Below are 20,994 nucleotides of genomic sequence, written 5' to 3'. Positions count from 1 at the left end.
CAGGAACATTGCTGCCTTACATCAGAGCAGAGACCCCTGTTGTGCTCTCAGCCATTCAGTCTGTGTGAGAGAGGACTTCTAACAGGCAAGCTGTAAAGGGTCTGAGCTCAATCACGAGGGAATGGAATGGGAACAGTGGGCAGAAAGCCCTGGACTAAGTGGTATGAGCATGCAAGTGGTGTGGTATGTCTGATAAGAAGGGTTTATGGAGGAAGGCAGGCATTTAAAAGAAATATTTGAAGTACTGGTTGGCTGCCATGCATGACACATGATGCATGTACATCCAGTAGGTTGAGGAAGCAGTGGCTGAAGCACTTTATAAACTCTTTTAACTTCTTACTCATCAATCAACAGCTTTCTAGAAACACATAAGAGAAATACTGTATTTCACAGTATGTGTCAATCTAGTGAGAGAACAGATCTGAGTGTTTCAGACTCTGGATTATGTGGAAGTGGGAAAAGTACCCTAAGAAGGGAGGTCCAATGGTTTTCTGCTGAACATCTCATTTCTTTCGTGTAGCTTTATGAAGGACACATTGTTTCTGCCAAACGAAAGGGAAACCGAGGGGAAGAGGAGCCTATATTTTGCCAGGGTCACAGGGCAGCCTGGCTGAGATTCTGTTTGCCCAATGAAAGTCCATGTGTCTGTGTGAACATTCATCTTAATGCAAAGAATGAGTGGGAAATGCCAACTACCAGGTGGATAGCTTTTGATCATTATTATTCACCATAGATAGAGACAGAGAGAGGGAAAGTGAGAAATCACCCCTGATGGAGGATGGCCATGTTGCAATCCCTTCTCCTCCATTCTCCTCTTGGGATCTTGGACATGCACACACATGCACCCAGCTCATTTTCAATCCTGTTGAGTCCAGGACTCCAACAGAAGTCATCTCTATGGGAGTCCAGCACCTTACCCACCATGCCACATGCTGTCCCTGATCACTAGCTTAAATCAGGCTCAGATTAAGACAGCTTTTTGTAATACATACCAAGCAATTTTTAGTTAGCTTTGTTGAGCTGCAGTTTGAAAATTGCTGTTGTCGTCACTGTTACTATTGTCAAATAATTAAGGCAGAGATGGAATAAGAATTTCAACATTCAGCTTGCCGACTTTCTGTGACATTGGCATATGTGGCAGCAAGTTTTCCCTTTTTGAGCTGTGAGGTCCTTTTCAAGTCATTTGAGACCTGTAGTGCCTGGCAAAGTCTTGCTTATGATATCTCAGTGACAGCCCTCCTGCATGTCTGATTTAGGAGCCCCGAACCTGGCAAATGTGTTCTGGTGATGAGCTGTACATCGTGGTGCTTCAGCTGGGTCTGAGATATTGTCCGTTTTACCCTCTTACCAGCTGGATGCCACTAGGTCACTTCCCTGAGCCTCAATTTCATCATCTACAAGACACAGATATTAACAGTGCCAACCTAAGAACATTACTGCCTGGCATGTGGTAAGCACTAAATATTGTTTGATTTTGTGGTTATTATAACTCTCCTTCTCTTCAGCTCAGTTTTGCTCATTCCCAAACTCATAACAATTAGAAAACCCATCACTACTAGGAAGATGCTGGTGATCTGGATTAGGTTGAAGTGGGCAGGTCAGATGGCAAACACTTTATTGAATCTCTTTCAGTAGGCTTTGAGATTTGGGGAGCTGAGTTGCTGCATGGCTCTGACATCACCCTGGCTTGCCCATTCCCTTCCTTCCTCACCAATATTTGGCAAAGATAGGTTCAAAATCTGTCCCTTTGCATACCACAGTTCTCATGACTGAGGACAAACTGAATGAGTCGTGGAACCCTGGGTACTTGTACAAAGCTCTTAATGCTCTTGGAAAAGCCAAAGGCAAAGCTTAATCATCTGGCTTATTTACAGTCTGAAGAGGCCAATTCCACCTGCTGCCTCTAGGTTTTAATCAGAAGAAATAAACTGTTTAAAGCTCATCTCCCACTGCCAAATTGCACCACAGAACTGCAGAGACTTTTGTCATGTCAGCCCTGTAGAGGTTGCCATGGGTCTGCAATGGCTGGCAACATCTGAAGGAGCCACCATCTCCAGTCTGTCCATCAAATGATTTACTGCAAGGTGTGAGGGGATGAGGGACAGCTGAATGCCTTTCCAGAAACAAGTGAGTGGGAAAGCATCTCCCTAAGAACAGACAGAAGCCAGGTGGGTTTCTACATTATAAAGTCAATGACAGAGGCCTCACTTTCAGAACTGGGAAGGAAAGAAGCTCATGTATCTTAGCAACATTTATCTTCCCATCACTCAATGTCTGGAGTGCCCAGACAGGGAAGGGACTGCTGCAAGATGTCACTCTGGTATCATGAGCTCAGAACAAGAATGCTGCCTTGGGATCTTTGGGAACCGCATGGACAACTGTAGCATTTAGTATGCTTATTAGTGAGTGCATAAAAGGATGAACAGACTAGGATTTTTCCCCCTAAAGGATAACGAATCTTGGCCCTGTTTGCTGGTGCAGTCAGTAGCAAACGGAACTGCAATGCTGGAAGCCATATGGCCAATTGTGAGTCTGGATCCCCAGGTACATGTGTAAGCACTTAATATCTGAATGAGTAGAGGGCTAGGAAAAGGGGATCACAGTGTCATGAGATCTGTCAAGGGTTCTCCTCTCTCATGCATGAGCATATTTTGATATTTTGTTCATCAGGGGGATTTTTTAAAAAGTTGTCTTATACATATCCATGTACTTATGCCATGCTGAGCTGAATTGGAGACTGAAGCAAAAAGAAAAATGAGAAGAAGAATCTTTAAAAACTTCATGGAAAGTGCATATTACAAAAAACTTTGCCTGGTTTTTAATTTTTTTTTGCACCAAAACAAACATGTATTTTAATTCCATTTCCCATGAGTCTTTGAAAGTCCTCTCATAATTATTCTGTGTTCTTTACAATTTTGATATTTTTTTTTAATTTTTTTTTTGCACTATCACAAATAAAGTAACCTAATAAAAAAAGAAATAACAAGTCTTGTCTATAGATCAGCACTTCTCTATTTTCCTATTTGCACAAAATGAACCAATCCTTCCCTCCCCATGTCTTTTCTTCCCACTCACTTGGGAGCTTGGACAGGGCGTCCACATTGAGCCTCCTGATTGATCTCAACTTCTGGCACACACAAGGTTCTAATGCACATACATCACTGCTTCAGCCCCATTAGGACGCACACGGCATGGCTTCATTGTTCACGCCAGTTCACCTTGTGCCTCTGGCTAAGAGAGGGAATTGACTGGAGAGTGTGACAAAAATACCTTGCATTTGGACCTCAGGACTATTCTGCCACTTATAAACACACCAATGATTCAGATTTTGATTGCAAGAAACTGAAATTTTGAATTCAAAGAAGGAAAAAGACCACATATGGGCCTTAGTAGAAAAGTACAGTCTTTACGTTTAGACAGAGTAAGAGAGAAGCCCATCTCTGCGACATTTGATCACCAATGTGCACAGCTAGATCCCTGTGGGATGATGGTACACCTCAGAGATGATGCATGTGAAACACTTGTCACAACAGTGCCTGAAAAAGTGATTATTGACGCTGTCGGGATGTCTCTAGAGGCCATCAAAGTGGGATTCGGCTCACTCAGGGGTTTAGAAATATAAAGGTCTTTTTGGTTGTCAGAGTGTCTGGGAGAAAAGGATGCTAAAAATTCTATGATGTGGGACCAGCAGTTGGCATAATGGCTATGTTGCTGTCCTCCCATGCAGTTGACCGCTGTTCGAGTCCCGGACCCATTGGCTTAAACACATGCCAGGCGCATGTGCATGTGTGCCCAAGATACTGAGAGGAGAATGGAGGAGAAGGGATTGCGTCATGGCCATTCCCCATGGGGGGTGATTTCTCACTTTCTGTCTTTCTGCCTCTGTCTTTTAGGCAAGCGCATGTGCCCTATAGCTAAAACCTCTCAAAAAAAAAAAAAAATTCCACAACGCTGCACATAGTCCTACACAGTAAGAACCAAGCAGCTCCACACACGAGTTATGCTGCATTTGAGAATTACTCAGATCCTCAGATCATCTTCACCGTGATTCACCACACTTAAGCATGCTCTTGTCCTCCACCAGGAAGTCCACTTGCAGCCTTTCAGAAGCTCATAGACATTTTGAAACATCTGACCACTCAGGCTGAGCCATTGGCTCCAGATGTCTCTGGAATGAGCTTAGAATTGGAGGCCCTGAGTCTGAGTCTGTTTTTTCCACTGATGAGTCATTTTGCTCCTTAATAGAAAGTATCTCCTTCCCCAAACATCTTTTTAGTCATCAGTAACTTAGTGATACCAAAACTCTCAAATGGAAAAGCCTGAGAACCATAAGGGACTATACAGCCCTTTAATATATACAGTATTACGAACTGAAATATAATCGACCAAGAGCAATTCTTAAGGCTCATTCCTTAAAAACCTAACCAATCTGAATTGTGCCAGGCTGAGCCAAATTGGAGCCTGAGGCAAAAAGAAAAACCAGAAAAGGAATCTTTAAAAACTTCCTGGAAAAATGTATGTTATGAAAAAATTATGCTTGTGTTTTAATTATATTTTTTTGCACCAAAGTAAACTTGTACTTAATTCCATTTTCCACAGGCTTCTGAAAGTCCTCTTGTACTTATTCTGTGTTTTTTAAAATTTTGATATTTGCTCATCAGGGACTTTTTTTTATACATTAAAATGAGTTTTTAAAACATTTTATTATAGTATTATTTACTTGGAGCACTAAGTTATTCTTGGTGCCCCCATACATTTTGCCCTACTCCTTTCCTTTTGAACCAAACCTAGGTCTGAGATCTTGGCTCAGGCTCCCTAATCTTCAATTCAGTTGGATGTGCTATAATCTAGACCTTTGTCCCTGCTTCTGCATGCTGGGGAGGGGGAGCCTACTGGATCCTTTGCCTTCTTATAATAACTCTGTAGACTTGAAAGTAGTAATCAAGTTGTCCATCAGCCTCCTTTACTCTCTAGTAAATTACCCTAACTTAATTCTTCTTTGAAGTGCCTCATCCTCCTTTAAGAACCAATTTTCAACATGGTTGCTGATTTCTGAGTGTTTACTTATGAAAAGCAAACAATATACTGACAAAAGAATGTTCCATGTAATTTTACATATTATGACTTTCAATGCATTTCCAATGAATTTTCATCATCAAGCTTCTGGGGATCAGCTGGTCTACACTTAACACAAATGGAGACCACCGACATGCATTGTGGGACTTTTCTTACTTGAGTCCACTCCCCAAATGTTTTTCTTATATCTGAAAACACAAGAAACATCATAAGAAAGGACACTAAAACTAGGTACCTTCTCCGAGCCTCTCAGCCACAACTGAGACTTTGGAGTGAGATGGCTTAGAGTCTCAGTGTTTTATATACTTGTCCAGGTGGACTAAAGTTGATAAAGGCATCCAGTGCTGCTGCCCTTAGAAAGTACATCTTGTGGGACCAGCAGATGGCGTAACGATTTCATTGGTGGGCTCCCACAAGGCCCTCTCTGATTGGAGTCCTGGATCCAGAGGCTTAAAAGTCATGCCAAGCCCATATGTGTGTGTGTGTGTGTGTGCCCAAGATCCTGGGAGGAGAATGGGGGAGAAAGGAATGCAATATGATCATGCCCCACCGGGGGGGTGGTTTCTCACTTTCCCTCTCACTGTCTCTATCTCCCTCTCTGGCACAAACTCTAGGGCCAAAACCTCTACAAAAAAAAGTAAAAGAAAAAAAGTACATCTCGTGACCCTTTATCCTACATATTTGCTTGATTTGATTCTTCCCCTTAAGAACCAACTACTACGAATTAAACACTGACAAGTACTAACTTATGCTCATGGTCACCCTCACTTTACAGGTAAGGAACTGAAGGTACTAAGAGCTTTAGGCAACTTGCTCAGGATCACATGGCTGGTGAGGAGGCAGCTGGGATTTGACAGACCATCTGGCTTCAGAATTTGAGCATTTAATCACTATTCTCTTCTGCTTCTTGGATGCCACCTAGTAGGGCAATTGGGGTTAATCTTTGCAGCAGTCTCACATGCCAGATATCTTACCCATTTCCATCTGATGAAATTGAAGCTCCAGAAAGTAAAATAACTTGACCAAGTTTAACTCCTTTTAAACCGAGCAAAGTCTAGAAGAAGTAGCCATGCCCTTCCCCAGTCCACCCCCCATGCTATTTCTCCCCCCAGCACCAGGACATTCAGGGCAAATCAGGCACAAGATTGCAGCTCACAAAGAAGCAAGAAATGAATTTAGTTCTAATGGGACCTTAAAGGGGCGAACTGTGTATTCCTGCCAATGTCGATATGAGCGTAGGTGAGAAGGATCAAAGGGTTCATTGAGCAATAATGTCCCCTTAGGCTCTATTACCATCAAGCTGGCGAGCTGGAATGCAAACTCTGTGGACTCTGGAAGGGCCAGGTTCATTTTATGAATGAATACGTGGGTGCTGATTTCATCTAACTGATTTCAGTTTAGTCTGGCAGTCATAGAAAATGCAGAAGCCAGACAGCTCCCTGCAGAGGCCCAACTTCTGGACAAGACCATTTTATGCCTGGGAAGTTTATGCACAAACACTGCCTATCCCTCAGTTGCCACACCAAATCCATGCAGACAGGGCCTGCACACCCCTCTGGAAGATGGTGCTTCCTGTTGCTCCTCGTTCTGCACTTTTGTTCATGTGCCTGGGTGTAGATGAATGAGATTTATATCGTTTTAATAAATATTAATAACCATTTTAATCTTAGTAAACCTTTTATAAGAGAAATTCAGATCACTTCCCAGTTGTCTCAATCCCCTAAAAAGAGTGAAAAAATCACCTTGCAAAACTGTCCTAACCCTTCCAACCTTTTTGAACCCCATGTGGGCTTGGTCCATGTAACAAGAAACATATCTGGGAAAGAAGAAAACAGGTGTGAAGGATGGGCATCTGAATAGGCTGCACTCACCTCCTCACTTCCATTTTCAAATATGGTACTCCTGCCTCCAGTTCTAATTTATTTGCTGTAAGTGCTCTATTAGCTTTGTAGTGGATAGCCTTACACTACCATTTTGGTACAATTTGGGGACCAAAATGGCTTGGAATACATAATATTGTTGAGTTTGAAAAAAATTGGAGTGGAAAGTCGGGAGGAGAGAGAGAGAGACAGAGACAGAGACAAAGAGATGTTACAGGTTTGTGTCCAGAGATCTCTGAGTTACACTGGGTTTTCCTGATCCCATGATCCAAAGCTGGCTGAAGGTTGGGGTAGATCACAGTGTTAGACTTGAAAAAAACCAGTAAATTAGAAGGCTATAAAGCACATTTTAAGATCCCTTCTCACCTATAGGATTAGGATGAATGAGCTTCGCATTCATAAGCCATTAGAGCTGTAAGGTATCTCAGAGATCACATAGTTCAGACTTCTGATTTTACACACCAGAAAACTGAGAAACAGAGATGTGAAGTAATTTGTTCAAGGTTATCATCATCATAAACATCGGGCTATTTCCTCAGATATTTCTTAATTTTTTTTTCTTTTTCCTTCCTTTTTTTTTTTCCTTTCCCTCTTAGTTTTGTTATCAAGCACATGCCCTTGCCAGAGAGAGACACAGAAAAAAAGGGAGAGAATGTGAAAGATCACCCCTCTGGGGTAGGGATATGGCTGGGTAAGAATCCCAACTCTTAATACTCCTCTTAGGATTTTGGGCACACACACACACACATGCATCTGGAATGTCTTTCAAGCTGCTGGGTCCAGGACTCGAATTATGCAGTTGTCCATGTTGGATCTAGCCACTTTAACCACCAGCCTACTGGCTAGTCTCTCTTCTTACTTATTTACAACACATTTTGGATATCTACAGATTAAATTCTAATACAAAATACAACATTTTACTAAGGTTCATTTCTATATGTGTAGATTGTCATATACTGGTATCCTCTGCATTGTCTGTCTCAGCAGATGGAAACTCTAGGGCACTGACAATAACTAAGCATGAAATTGTCATGGTTATTCACCAGAATTACTAAAACCTTCCTGCTTTGAAATCCAAAATGTTAGTGTGCTGTTCTCAGGAGGACGGCTGTTTCCTCTGACCTAGCACTGATGTCCTGTGTTTATGGTTTATTTGTCTCAGAAAGAATTACCCTGTGGGGTTTAGCTGCATATGTATTTGCAAGATTGCTGGACAATGAGCTACACAAAGGGCTCTCACTGGCAAGGACCATGTGTTCTCATCATTATCTTCAAGGTTGTAGGACAAGCCCTGGCACGAAATAGTGACCTAACGTTTGTTGGGTGAGTGATATAAATGCACGAAAGGTGAAGACCTAGAAGCCATTTTTGTTAGTGAAACAATGTCATGAAAAGCTCATCATTATTGCTTATGGAATAACAGTGCAGACTTGTGGAAAGACAGGTCAGGCCCACTTGCACACATGACCAAACTCTAGACTGATGGCATTAAGACAGTCAAATACATTTCCAGAGTAAGACTATTCTATTCCAATTTACCAACCAGAAAAGAGCCTGTGGTCATGGAGGTGTCCTGCACTGGTATCATTTTTAAGAGGAAGAGTAGTGATATGAGGAAGTAAAGAGGCACCCTAAAAATTCCTTTATTAGTGTTGGAGGGAGAAGCATTGATCTATTTTAGGTTAAACTTGTGTCTTCCCAAGAGACATAAGTATTTTGATGATGATTCACTGTGAAAGCTCCAACCATAGATAATCTTTTGGAGTCTAATTGATTCATTCTTTTTTTTTTTTTTTTTGAGAGGTTTTTGGTATAGGGTGTGTGTGCTCACCAGACAGACAGACAGACAGATGGAGAGATGGAAAGCGAGAAATCACCCCCAGAGGGGATGGCCGTGTCACAATCCCTTCTCCTCCATTCTCCTCTTGGGATCTTGGGCACACACGTACACGCATCTGGTGTGAGTTTAAGCCACTGAGTCTGGGACTCAAACTGTGGTCGATTACATGGGAGTCCAGTGACATAGCCATTACACTAGCTGTTGGTCCCAATTCATTCTTTCTTATTCAAAATTTACTGGCTATTATGTACTAATAGATAAACCAAACCAAAACAAAACATGAAAAATATATTGGCCCTTGCCCTCAAGAAACCTACAGTCTTGAAGGAGAAGTGAAAACACACAAAGCTGGGGACCAGATGATAATGGAGTAGAAAAACTAAGTGCTCTCTCTGCAAGGCTAACCCACATGGGAAAGTTACAGGTTTCTGTCTGGAGATCTCCCACAGTACACTGGCTTTTCCTGAGCCTCTGATCCAAAGCTGGCTGAAGCTGGGGGTGGATCAAAGCGTTAGGATTTGTTGAGGTTGCACTCACTCTCTTTCTCTTTCTCTCTGTCATGGAAGAAATAATTATTTTTTTTAAAAAAAGAAAGAACACAGGTAAACACATAGTTATAATACAGCCAGGTTAAGATGACTGGTTATCAACTCAGACTCTCAGGAGTCAACTTCAAAAATTTACTACCTGTGTGACACTGAATTCCTTAACTTCTCAAAGCTTTGTGTTATCAAATATAAAATAGGAACAATGTCTTTCATGCAAAGTTCTTTGGCAGATTAAATTACATATTACACGTATATAAATGCTTAGCAGAATATGTGGTGGAGCCAGAAGATAGTGTGGTGATTAAGACTTCGGATTTCTACATGGCCAACTGCAGTCCTGGACACAGCAACTTGAAAATCACACTAGGCACATGAGTGTGCTTGTACAAAAATCCCAGGAGTAGAATGGAGAAGAAGGGATTGCGGCGTGGCCATCCCCCTGGGGGGGCAACTTTTTACTTTTCCTCTCACTGTCTTTGTCTCTCTCCAGTGAGAACATGAACTCAAAGGCAAAAACATTAGGGGGGGGGATAAAAGCATATGGTAAATATTCGAAAATCTTAGCTATCTATAGCTAATATAGCATATAAATTATGATAACAGTGGTTCTTACACTTCTACTAGAAATACATTAATAGAAATGTGAACAGAGGAAGGGCTTCTAACTAAAACAGGTTGGACAGTGGGCAGATAAAGGCCACCTTCCTGAAGACTCCTAAAGATGGGTATGAATCAGTAAGTAGATCGTATACAGGATGGCTGGAATTGGAATAGAGCATGACTGGTCTTATAGGTTGAGTTCAAAGGAATGGAAGCATATAAAAGTCTTAACTATTCAAGTCAAGACTTTTCTTCCAACCAATTGGCATGAATAACATGACCAAAGGCAAGAATGAAGCAGAGCAGATGTAGAAGGTGAATCATAAAGGGTCTTACTTTACTTTGAAGACCTTGCAGGTCTTTGATGAACTTGATTTAGGAGAATGACATAACAGGATTTTGAAAGGTGACCCTTGCTACTAAACTAGATGCAGAGATTCCAGGTAGGAGAATGTTACAGCAATGTAAATGAGAAATGATGAGACTCAAAACTAAGACAATAACAATGGGAACTAAACAAGTAAAGATTTGGAAGGTTTTTTTAAAAAGAAAGTGGTAGAACTTGCCAATGAACGGACCAAAGTAAGAAACTGTCAAGAATGACTGACAAACTTCTGGCTTGAGAAACTGGATGCATGGACAAGGAGGTGTAGTGGGTAAGATAATACTTTCAACTTGGGACAGGTTGAATTTGGAGTTCTTTATTTTTAAGTTTATTTAGTTGTTTTTTTTTTTTTCTTTTTCTATGAGACACACACACACACCAAGAGAAAGACAGAGACAGACACAGAGATACAGGTACTCCTAATAGGGTCTTTATGCCACGATCCACCCCCATCATCAGCCAACCAGGATCACATTTTGCAAACACTGAAGACTTGGGAACATGAACCTGGGACCTTTCCATGTGACTTCAGCATCACAGAGTGTTGACCTACTCCTGCATCACTGACTAGATTATTTTAAGTTTATTTCTAGAACTTTCAAGGTGAAATTTCTAGCAAGCATTTAGTTAGAAGGTCTGTCACTCAGGGGAAATAGACAATATTAAAAACCTGGAGAAGATCCAGGACATTTTTTGTGTTGAAAACATTTGATTTAAAGCCATGTACTGAATCCATTTTAGTTACTGTTGCTAAAGATAAGAACACTACCGAACAGAATATATGGTGCTTCTAGAAGATCAGCTTTCAATATTTTTAAAATAAATGACCCACTTTGATGAGTAGAATAATGATTACTAAGGTCTCTTACAACTCTAACGCTACGATTTCATTGTTCCAAAACACCGCTGGGAATCTCGAACTGCATTTTAATGATGACTCACCTGTAGCCTTAAATTTTCCTTTGTGAGTTTGTGGAATACACAGTATGAAAAAAAAATAATAAACCCATTATGTGTAAAACCATACAACCCCAAACAAGCAGTGATGATGCTTATAGAAAAAGAAAGACCAAAGAAAGACACTATCTACATTTACCTACTCTGATCCCAATTGGCTGCAAACAGAAGAAGAATCTTCCTGCCATAGTGGTCACGGTTTTCCAGCACCCCAGGGAATCCATCGATCAGAGCCCTTTTAATGCCGGGATCATCCGCCTTGAAGTTTTTGAACATGTCCAGGTTCAGCTGGCGGTACTGGAAGTACTGGGCCAGGAGTCTAAAGGCATCCGCTTGGTGAAACTTCCTGGCTCGGAGAAATCTTAGGATGAAGGCATCATCTGTACGTAAAAACCCCACATCCGGCCTGGTGATGATCATGTCTCTGACTTGCTGAATATCCTGATGTAAAACATCTGGGTTTTCATTCAGTTCCAGGCGTGCTTTCTCTATCGTCTCTGGACTGAGTCCAGCCTGTAAATGGGTCATGTTGGCCAAATCCCCTTTCCGAGTGCCTAATTTCTGACTTTTTGGAAAAAGAGAGACTGGTCCCATCCACCTAATGGTGTGCCTTGGCCCATTCAAGTTTTTTGACCACCAGATTGCCACTGGAGCAAAGAGAGGGTCTTCTTTCACATTCCGACACTACATGGTGGTGGCCATCCAAAAGAGAAGCAAAGCAGAGTCCATTGCTTACTGAAAAACAAATGCACACAAGAGAAACAAAACAGAGATGACACAAAGAAACTCTGAACAAGTCAATCAGAGCTTAGCTAAAAAAGCAGAAATAGGTACATAGGCTGTGAGTCTTGTTAGATTAGGTATGCGAGGAATAAATGGTAAATTATCTTGAAATGGGGTATTTAGTGTAAGTGTATTATTGACAACTTGAATGCATAGTATGAAAATACTTTAGACATATTTTGGAACTTTTTCATTCCAATGACTAACGTAATAATATATGGTCAGAGTGATGGAGTGCTCTTTTATTAATTGCCCTAAGAAACAATAAGAGGAGAGAAAGAGCTTTCTCTGTTACAGCATGCTTTATGGGACTATTCGCAGGCCTACAGATGGCAGAAAAATTATGGCTACTGTACAATTTATTGCTTCCCATTAGCTTCTTTTTCTCAAACATAAGAACTTTCACAGAAATAGCCCCTCCCCCACACTTTAAGGCAAGCATTTGCATCCTAACTATAAAAAAGATTGTCAAAGTCCACTCCATCCTAACCCCATAGGTACTTTATTACTCAGTGTCTTTCAGCAGTGAGTACATGAGGTGTCGCGGGGGAAGGACAGGCTTACAGATGGAAGCTTAACCTTCAATAATCAAATTTAACAGCAATGAGAAAGGAGGCTCGTGTGTGGACATTTACAAATGGCTTTATTTGCATTTGCCACCCTTCTGCAAGAAGGCAAAGGGATTTGGAACTCTTGGTTGACTCTCTACCTAACCCAATATCCATACAGATTTTAAAATCATTCCATTTTTATGTAACACTTTGGTTCTCTGGAGATCCTGTTTTATTTATGATAATGGTTGTTTTAATCCCCTTAAATGCACCCCTTATGAGTTCTCCGCCTAAGTGGTATATAGAGAAACATCTGTATTGCTTGCAACTTTCTTATTTTAAATAGAAATAGTTAAACTCTAACAGTCATTCATTTAGTTTACCTGGAAGTTCCAAAAATTAGAAGACTAGGGGAAAATAAACTTAGAAGTATGCATTTTTTCCTAGTTTTCTAGGTCAATAGTATTTTCAATAAGAGGCAGAATATTTACTTCCAATCTAATCATTATTTGTAATGCTTTATAATACAAAGTAACCTAAAAGACAAAATTATTCTTCTGCTTAGTTTAGAACTAAAAGCAATTTCTTAAAGACCTACTTACACATTTCTATTTTATATTGCCTTTGAGATATGAGGGAGATGAATGACACTCCGAACAACATAATTCATTTTCAAGGTAATAGAATAATAAAAATAATCGTATTTGTAAGAGGTTGGCTTTGTAAAATAATTTGTAAGAAAATAACACTTAGCTCTGTCATGTATGAAACAAGAACCAGAACCAACGCTTGCTTCTCACTGATTTTAAGGACAGATAATAGTAAAGGAAAATAGACTATGAACTAGTCTCAGGATTAGAAGAAACTTCAAAATCTGTCTAGTCCAATGCCTTTCTAATGTTAAAATTCTTTCTCCAATAGCCTTACCATACCCCTTCCAGAAGCGGCTTCATGCAGCGTCTCCCTCCTCCGATTCATTTCTACACCCACAGCAATCTATCTTTGACATGCTGCTGAAGCTGCTCTCACCAACCAGTGGCTGGGATGATGGTATAATTTATTATCCAAACTTAGGCTCTAAAGGGTACTAATAATAATGAAGCTGGAACAACAGGCCTAAACTGGGACAGTTCCAAGGAAACTCAGACAGATGGTCACCCGCCTAAGTGAATGACGTTCTTGCTGCTACAGCCAATAGACAAATTCCAGTACCAATTGTGGGTGACCTTTGTCTGCATTTGACATTGACTGCATTCTCCTTTAGACCATTCTCTCCCATAGTTCCTGGCACCCTGATTTTTCTCCTAGCTCTTTTGTGCCTTCTTGCTCCATCTTCTCTGTCCATGCTCACCACTCCAATGCTTGTGTTTGTCAGGATTCTACTCCATGATGTGGTCATCTATTGGGTTGTCACAAAAGTCATGAAGTATTTTTGCATAAAAAAAGTCATGACTTTTCTGACAACCCAATGTATTTGAATAACTTCAGTCTATTGCTCCTTCCTGATCTTCAGGACACACCTTCAACTGCCTACTGAGTATCTCCACTTAGATGTCCCACAGACACCACAAACTCAATATATTCCAAACTGAAGTAGTCCTAGTTTCTCCTCCATCTCTTAATGAATGACATCATCTTCCATCCAGTTTCCCACAGTAGACACCTAAGAGTCAACTATTATTCCACCCTCACCTTTCCCACTCAGGGCCAGACGACCACTTGTGTACATTTCTCAAATCTGCCCAACTCTCTCCATATCCATTATCACATAGCCATTGTTTAGAGCCTACCACCACTTGTCTATTAAGTCCTGCAATATTTTCTTTACTACCCAACCATTCTCTAAAATGTGTTGTAATTGAAATAGCCTCTTGTCACTTCTCAATTGACATCATCATAAGCTTCCCACTGTCCTAGGATAGTGTATAAAACTACGTAGCATGGCTTCCCAAACCCTTTATCACCTTGTCCCTATTTGTCTCTCCAGATTGACCACTTGATCATGTGGTCATCCTGAGCCACCTGCAGTTCTTTCTTGCCTCTGAGGGCCTTGATAGGATCTTCCTTCTCCCTAGAATGATAACCAGTTGATTCCTCTTTGCCCTTGAGGACTTAACCTCAAAATAATTTTCCCTGGGAACCATCTTCCCCCACAACCTTCAAAGGCCACAGTATCCCCTCAGCCCCCAACCAAATTTTATTGCCATTGTCCTTTCTTCCTCTTTACCTGGAACAATATATGGAGAAGGGCTGACTCTCATTCATCTGGGTATCCCTAGTACATTGCCAGGCACACGGAGGGCCAGTTTCATGAGCACAGTAACTTGTGTCCATGGCCATATCCTCAGTGCCTAGAACAGTGCCTGCCACAGAGTAGGTGCTCAAGAAATATATGTAGACCAAACGAGTAAGTAAAGTGGTCAAAATGTTGTCTGAATGTGTGACTAAGTGGCTTCTCTCTCTGTTCGGGTACCTTTAGGACAGTTTTTCTTTAAATGGAATGTTGCAGCCAACATTTAATTTCCTCCCTCATCTACAAAATAACCCTTACTCACCACTACCACCCCTCTCCCACCACCACCATCTAAGCCTTCCCCTGCTCCCCGCACCAAGAACTTAGGCCAGGCACACTGAACTGCAAGCCTCACCTCCCTGAAGCATGCTGGGTAATGTTCACAAATCCAAGCTGCCGAACAAGATGCCCAGAGCACAAGGCATAGCAACAGCTCATTCCCTACAGGAGATTTAAAGCTGCTTGGAACAAGTTACTTACCTTATAGTTCAGGGAACTCAACAATGTTTTTGAGATAAATTGCTTTGGGTTCAAGGGGAGAGTTGAGGTTGCATTTTTCATGACCTGCTTCCACACATAGCTATGGCTCCAATCTATACTATCTGACATAAATTTGCTTCAATCTACATCTTGATTCTGTGCTCAGCATATGGTAGAAGCTTCTGGGGGAAATACACAAATCAGGGTCACAAGGTTTCATACTTAGGATAAAACAGATATTTTTCATTGAAGATAAATCCTTTCTATTCATTCCACAGCCTGAGTAGCTTGCTAATTAAATAACTTCAACTACTACTATTTAAGGCACTAAAAAGTTATATAAAGAATGTTCACACACACTAAAAACAACAACAACAACAACACAATATTTTCATTGTGTTGTTGTTGTTGTTGGGACCAGAGGTCAGCCAATGGTATGGTGGCTGAGGTGGCTAGATCACACATAGCTGTGTGGTTCAAATCCCAGACCTGGCAACTTAGAAAACGTACTGGGCATGTGTCCATGCATGCCCAAAACCCCAAAAGCAGAATGAAGAAGGGATTAAGGTATGGCCATCCCCCCCTGGGGGGGTGCTTTTTCACTTTCCCTCTTTCTGTCTGGCACACGCATGTGCCGGATAACAAATTAAAAAAGAAAAAATAATAATAATGTTCACCAAGACATGACATTTTCAATATATTAAAATCTTTTATTCATGGGAAGAACTTGATTCTCACACAACATTTTGAATTATGGACCACTGGACTTGGTTATCACATGAATAAGTAGGAATGATTTCCTGTCCTGGTGGTATTGACAATAACAATAACAGCTGTGATTTATTATTTATTAAAGCTGAGTTTATTATGTCCCAGGCACTTACATAATCTTTTTATACATTATAGTGTTTAACCCATGGAACAATAGAAATGAATGTAGTATTATTATCCTTTTAAAGAAGGAAACAGAGGCACAAAGAGGTGAAACGACTTGTCTAAGCCAAGTATCTTTCTCTGAGCTCATGTTCTTTACCATTGTTCTATTTAGTTTTTTATTTGTAGCACAAATTTTAATATCTACAACTTCAGACCTAAGTGACCTTCCGCAAGTCATCTTGCCAATCAGAATTTTACTCTCCTTCTCTAAAATCCCTTCTAAATTTATTATTTGATGTATCTAAGTATGCCAATGAATAAACAGATTTTCTTAAGTAGCCAAATATTGTATTTTACAGATGCCCAGTGGCCATGTCATCCTCATTCTTCATTGGAAGATAACTGGAGTTGTTTAAAATCTAGCCATCCAGTTCCTTTCTAGTTAGCATTCAGTTTTGTGCTTCCTCTGCACCTTTTCCTTTAACAGAAGTGACAGGTCAAAGACCCCGACATTCTATTGGAAGGGTTGATACTCTCCCGTGCCTAGCAGAGTACTGAGCATGGTGTGGGCATTGAAATGTGCTTGATAACCAAAAAGGGCCCTTAAGGAAGATTCAGAAACCATCTCTCCCCATTGCTGGTGGGTCTCAGATGATGCTATGTTTAGAGACCACTTAAAATATATGGAGAGTAATCCATGAGCACTTTCTAGGGAGCATATCTTCTTTGGATCTATGCCTGTTTCAATGAAATAGAAATTGAGATAGTAGTATTTTCGTATAAGAAGGAGGGAGAAAATGAGTTTCCATATTGTGAAATCTGAAATCATGAAATCCATAGAGTCTAAATTTATGCTTTAGCTCAAGTTTTCATTATAAAAAATGTCTGTGCATATTTCCTCTTACAGAATTCAATCTTGAGGAAATAGTCTATAAGCCCAGTGGTGTCCTTATGAATCAAGGAATCTCAGTATAAAAATCCTTACAGAAGCCAGTAAGTGGCATAGTGGTTAAGGTGCTGGACTCCCTTGTAGTTGACTGAGGTTCGAGGACTAGACCCAGGGGCTTAAAACTCATGCAGGGCATGTCTGCGTGCATGCCCAAAATCCTGAGAGGAGAATGGAGGAATAGGAACTGTGGTATGGCCACACCCCTGGGAGGTGATTTCTCACTTTCTGTCTCTCTCTCTGTTTCACTGGTGACTGTACCCCTATTGCAAAAATATCTCGAAAAATAAGAAAATATCCTTCCAGAAAGCATAGCAATTTAAATCAGCTTTATCTTAGTTGTTTTACAATCTATTATTCTCATTTGTTTTGTTATCATCTTCCGAAATGCATGCTAAATAAATCAAGAAAAAAATAAGAATAATTATAGCAATGTCTTACCTAAAAATCTGTGCAAGTTTGTATGTACAGATGAAAACTGATTCCTGGAAATGCTGGGGTAAAATCATTTTACCTAGGTAAAAGTGCTTGTGAAATGAAAAGATCCATTTTACACCAGCTGTAATATTTTTGTTCATGTCAACAGTTACGCTGTCTCCAAGTAAACAAAGGGAAATTGAGGCACAGGACAGCGGGGCAACAAGCTTAAAGTCAGATAATGAGCTAGTATTAAAGTTGGAAAACAAACAATTATCCGTGGAGAACTTATGGGCCAAGGGCTTTGATGTTACAGCTTCTAATTTCCACACTACCCCTTAAAGAGAACTTATTACTTACTAGATGAAAGGACAAATCTGAGATTTAGAAAAAGTATAAGAGGAACAAGGATTTATACCCACACCTACCAGACTAGTATTTTGTGCATGACTCTACCCTGTCTCTCTGAACAAATGCCATCTCTGACATCACTCTAGATATCAGCGCCTTCACACTCACACTCACAAAATAGACACACACCCATGCCTCTCCATTCCTTTCTTTTTCCTTTTCTTTTTTCTTTTCTTTCCTTTCTTCTTTTTTAGAGATTTGTTTTGTTTGTTTGTCTGCTTGCTATAGGGCACATCAGCTTGCCAGAAAGACAGAGAGAGAAAATGAGAAATCACCCCCCTGGGGGAATGGTCACACTACAATCCCTTCTCCTCCATTCTCCTCTTGGGCATGCACACACACACACACACACCCAGCGTGAGTTTTATGCCACCAGGTCCAGAACTCAAACCACGGTCAACTATGTGGGAGTCCAGCGACATGACCATTACAACCTTGTTGGTCCTCCTCACCAGTCCTAAGGAAGATCCCGTAAAATTGCCAGTATTTGGGAAAGAAAAAGAATACTGTCATGAACAAAAGTATGAAATTGGGGCTAGCCTGTGGTCCGGTGGTTAAGGCATCTTGATCCCACATACCCAACTGTGTGGTTCGAAACTGGACCTGGTGGCTTGAGAAATATGCCAGGTCTATGTGCATGCATTCCAAAAACTTCAAAAAGGAGGGAGAAATGGAGAAGAATGTATGACCATGCCCCATGGCAGAGGGAATGCTTTTTTACTTTCCTTCTGCTCTTTTTCTTTCTTTGGCAAGTATATGTGTCCACTAGCAAAATTAAACAAACAAACAAAAAGAATAATATCTATGACGTCTAAATATTACTTGAAATATATGAACATCCACAACCAATCAAGAGTGTTTCAAATTTGTATGAATTTTGAGTATTCCTGATAATACAAAGAATGATTTTAAGTACACATGCATTTAAATTAATAAAAATATAAAATGAGAAACTATGCTCATAATTGTTTTGTGGGCATCTCTGACAAGAAAAAAATGAAAAGTGAATTTCAATGATGTAACTCTGCACATGAAAGTCTGATCAATTGCCTTCAATCAATAAATATAAAACTTGTGCTTCCAGATTTTAATGTAAAAGGGTATTCAAAACTTTATGGAAAATGTATATTATGGAAAAACAATGCATGGATTTCAAAATTGTTCACACCAAAATAAACTCATGCTTTAATTCCACTTTTCAGGACCAGCAGATGGCATAATGGCTACATAGGTGGCTTAAACTCACACCGGGCGCGTATGCGTGCATGCCTAGGATCCCAAGAGGAGAATGGAGGAGAAAGGATTGCAGCATGGCCATCCCCCCTGAGGGATTGATTTCTCACTTTCTGTCTCTCTATCTCTCTGTCTTTCTGGCAAGTGTGTGTGCCCTGTGGCAAAAACCTCTCCAAAAAAAAAAAAAGAAAAGAAAGATAGTACCAATTGGAAAAACAATGCATGGATTTCAAAATTGTTCACACCAAAATAAACTCATGCTTTAATTCCACTTTTCAGGACCAGCAGATGGCATAATGGCTACATAGGTGGCTTAAACTCACACCGGGCGCGTATGCGTGCATGCCTAGGATCCCAAGAGGAGAATGGAGGAGAAAGGATTGCAGCATGGCCATCCCCCCTGAGGGATTGATTTCTCACTTTCTGTCTCTCTATCTCTCTGTCTTTCTGGCAAGTGTGTGTGCCCTGTGGCAAAAACCTCTCCAAAAAAAAAAAAAAAAAATCCACTTTCAACAAAGTTTTTAAAGTTCCCTATACATGAGTTGTTAACCCCTATAACTCTTGACCTTTCTAAAACCCTACTTCAAAATTTTAAGCTGAATATTTATTTTCACATAGGAATGTCAAAAGAATTTTTTTATAGTGAATGAAGTCAAAATAGATACTGCTGATACAACTAGAACAAAATAGAAATTCACCATGAGCAAACATTTTTTTTTTTTAATTTACCAGAGGGCACATGCACTTGCCCAAAAAAGAGAAAGAAGAGTAGAGGGAGAAAATATCCCAATGGGGTGTGGCCTAGCCACAATCCCTTCTCCTCCATTTCTCCTTCTCGTTTGGATTTGGGGCATTTACTCACACATATGGGGTGTGTTTTTGAAGCTTCCAGGTCAGGGACTCAAACTGTGCAGTCAGTCATGTGGGATTCGATTCCCTGGACCACTAGACCCTGGGCCAGCCTAAGGAGTCTTTTTTGTTATTTGAAGAACAATTCTACTTGAAGATGATATGCTACCTTACTGCCACTGGAGTCTACATTTAAATCTCAGCCATTGGTTGATTACACATTCCTTGGGGCTGACCAGAAAGAAATCTGTTTTTCAACTAGTGAATTTTCAGATTGACCTTTGTGGATTGAGGGGTGTCAGCGTGAGTACTTGAAGAGGAATGGGCACCACATGAGTAACAGGGTGTCCTCACCTCCCTGACTTTTTGTCGAATGTTAGTCGACTTGCAGATTTTGCCTCTGTACCAGGGCCAGGGAGAGTAGTCTGGAAGGATAAACGGGGAGATCTCTAATCATCAAAACATGTGGTGTGACTAGAACTTGGCTCCTGGCTCACAGTCAACCTTCTGACCTTTAGCTCAGTCCTAGCCCAGGGCTTACTCTTTGCCACATAAATATTCATCGTACAGACTTCCTTGGCTCTCTTTAAAATAGCAGCCAAGCATGCAGTCATCTGCTCCCATTTGCTCTGCTCTTAAGAAAGGTTAAACATAAATTGGAATGAGTTCCATCAGAGCAGAGACATTGAGAACTTCTGCCCCAAATAGATGCCAGCACAGAGCTAGAATAAACTGGAACCTCCCTAAAAGGGACCTATTAACAGAGCACTGTGTCCTAGGCTCTCGAAATACATACAAGGTTTATATTCTTTTGGTTTGCTTTGAGAAAAATAATACAAGGAGTTGAAGGGAAAACCAACTTGTAGGGA

The 20,994-nt window shown here is 40.6% G+C and overlaps 1 protein-coding gene across 1 annotated transcript in view; it reads right to left on the bottom strand.

Moving 5' to 3' along the window:
* Nucleotides 1–20,994, bottom strand: part of CLVS1 (clavesin 1) — a 233,043-nt gene that overhangs the window by 208,055 nt on the left and 3,994 nt on the right. The window contains exon 2 of the mRNA XM_006154776.3: nt 11,426–12,021. Coding sequence (XP_006154838.1) covers nt 11,426–11,880 — 455 coding nt within the window. The 5' untranslated portion in view covers nt 11,881–12,021. The remainder of the gene's footprint in view (nt 1–11,425; nt 12,022–20,994) is intronic.

This window comes from Tupaia chinensis, unplaced genomic scaffold (assembly GCF_000334495.1).
Source record: "Tupaia chinensis unplaced genomic scaffold, TupChi_1.0 Scaffold000421_1, whole genome shotgun sequence".
In the NCBI taxonomy this organism is placed as follows: domain Eukaryota; kingdom Metazoa; phylum Chordata; class Mammalia; order Scandentia; family Tupaiidae; genus Tupaia; species Tupaia belangeri.
This window is presented reverse-complemented; position numbering and strand designations above follow the sequence as displayed.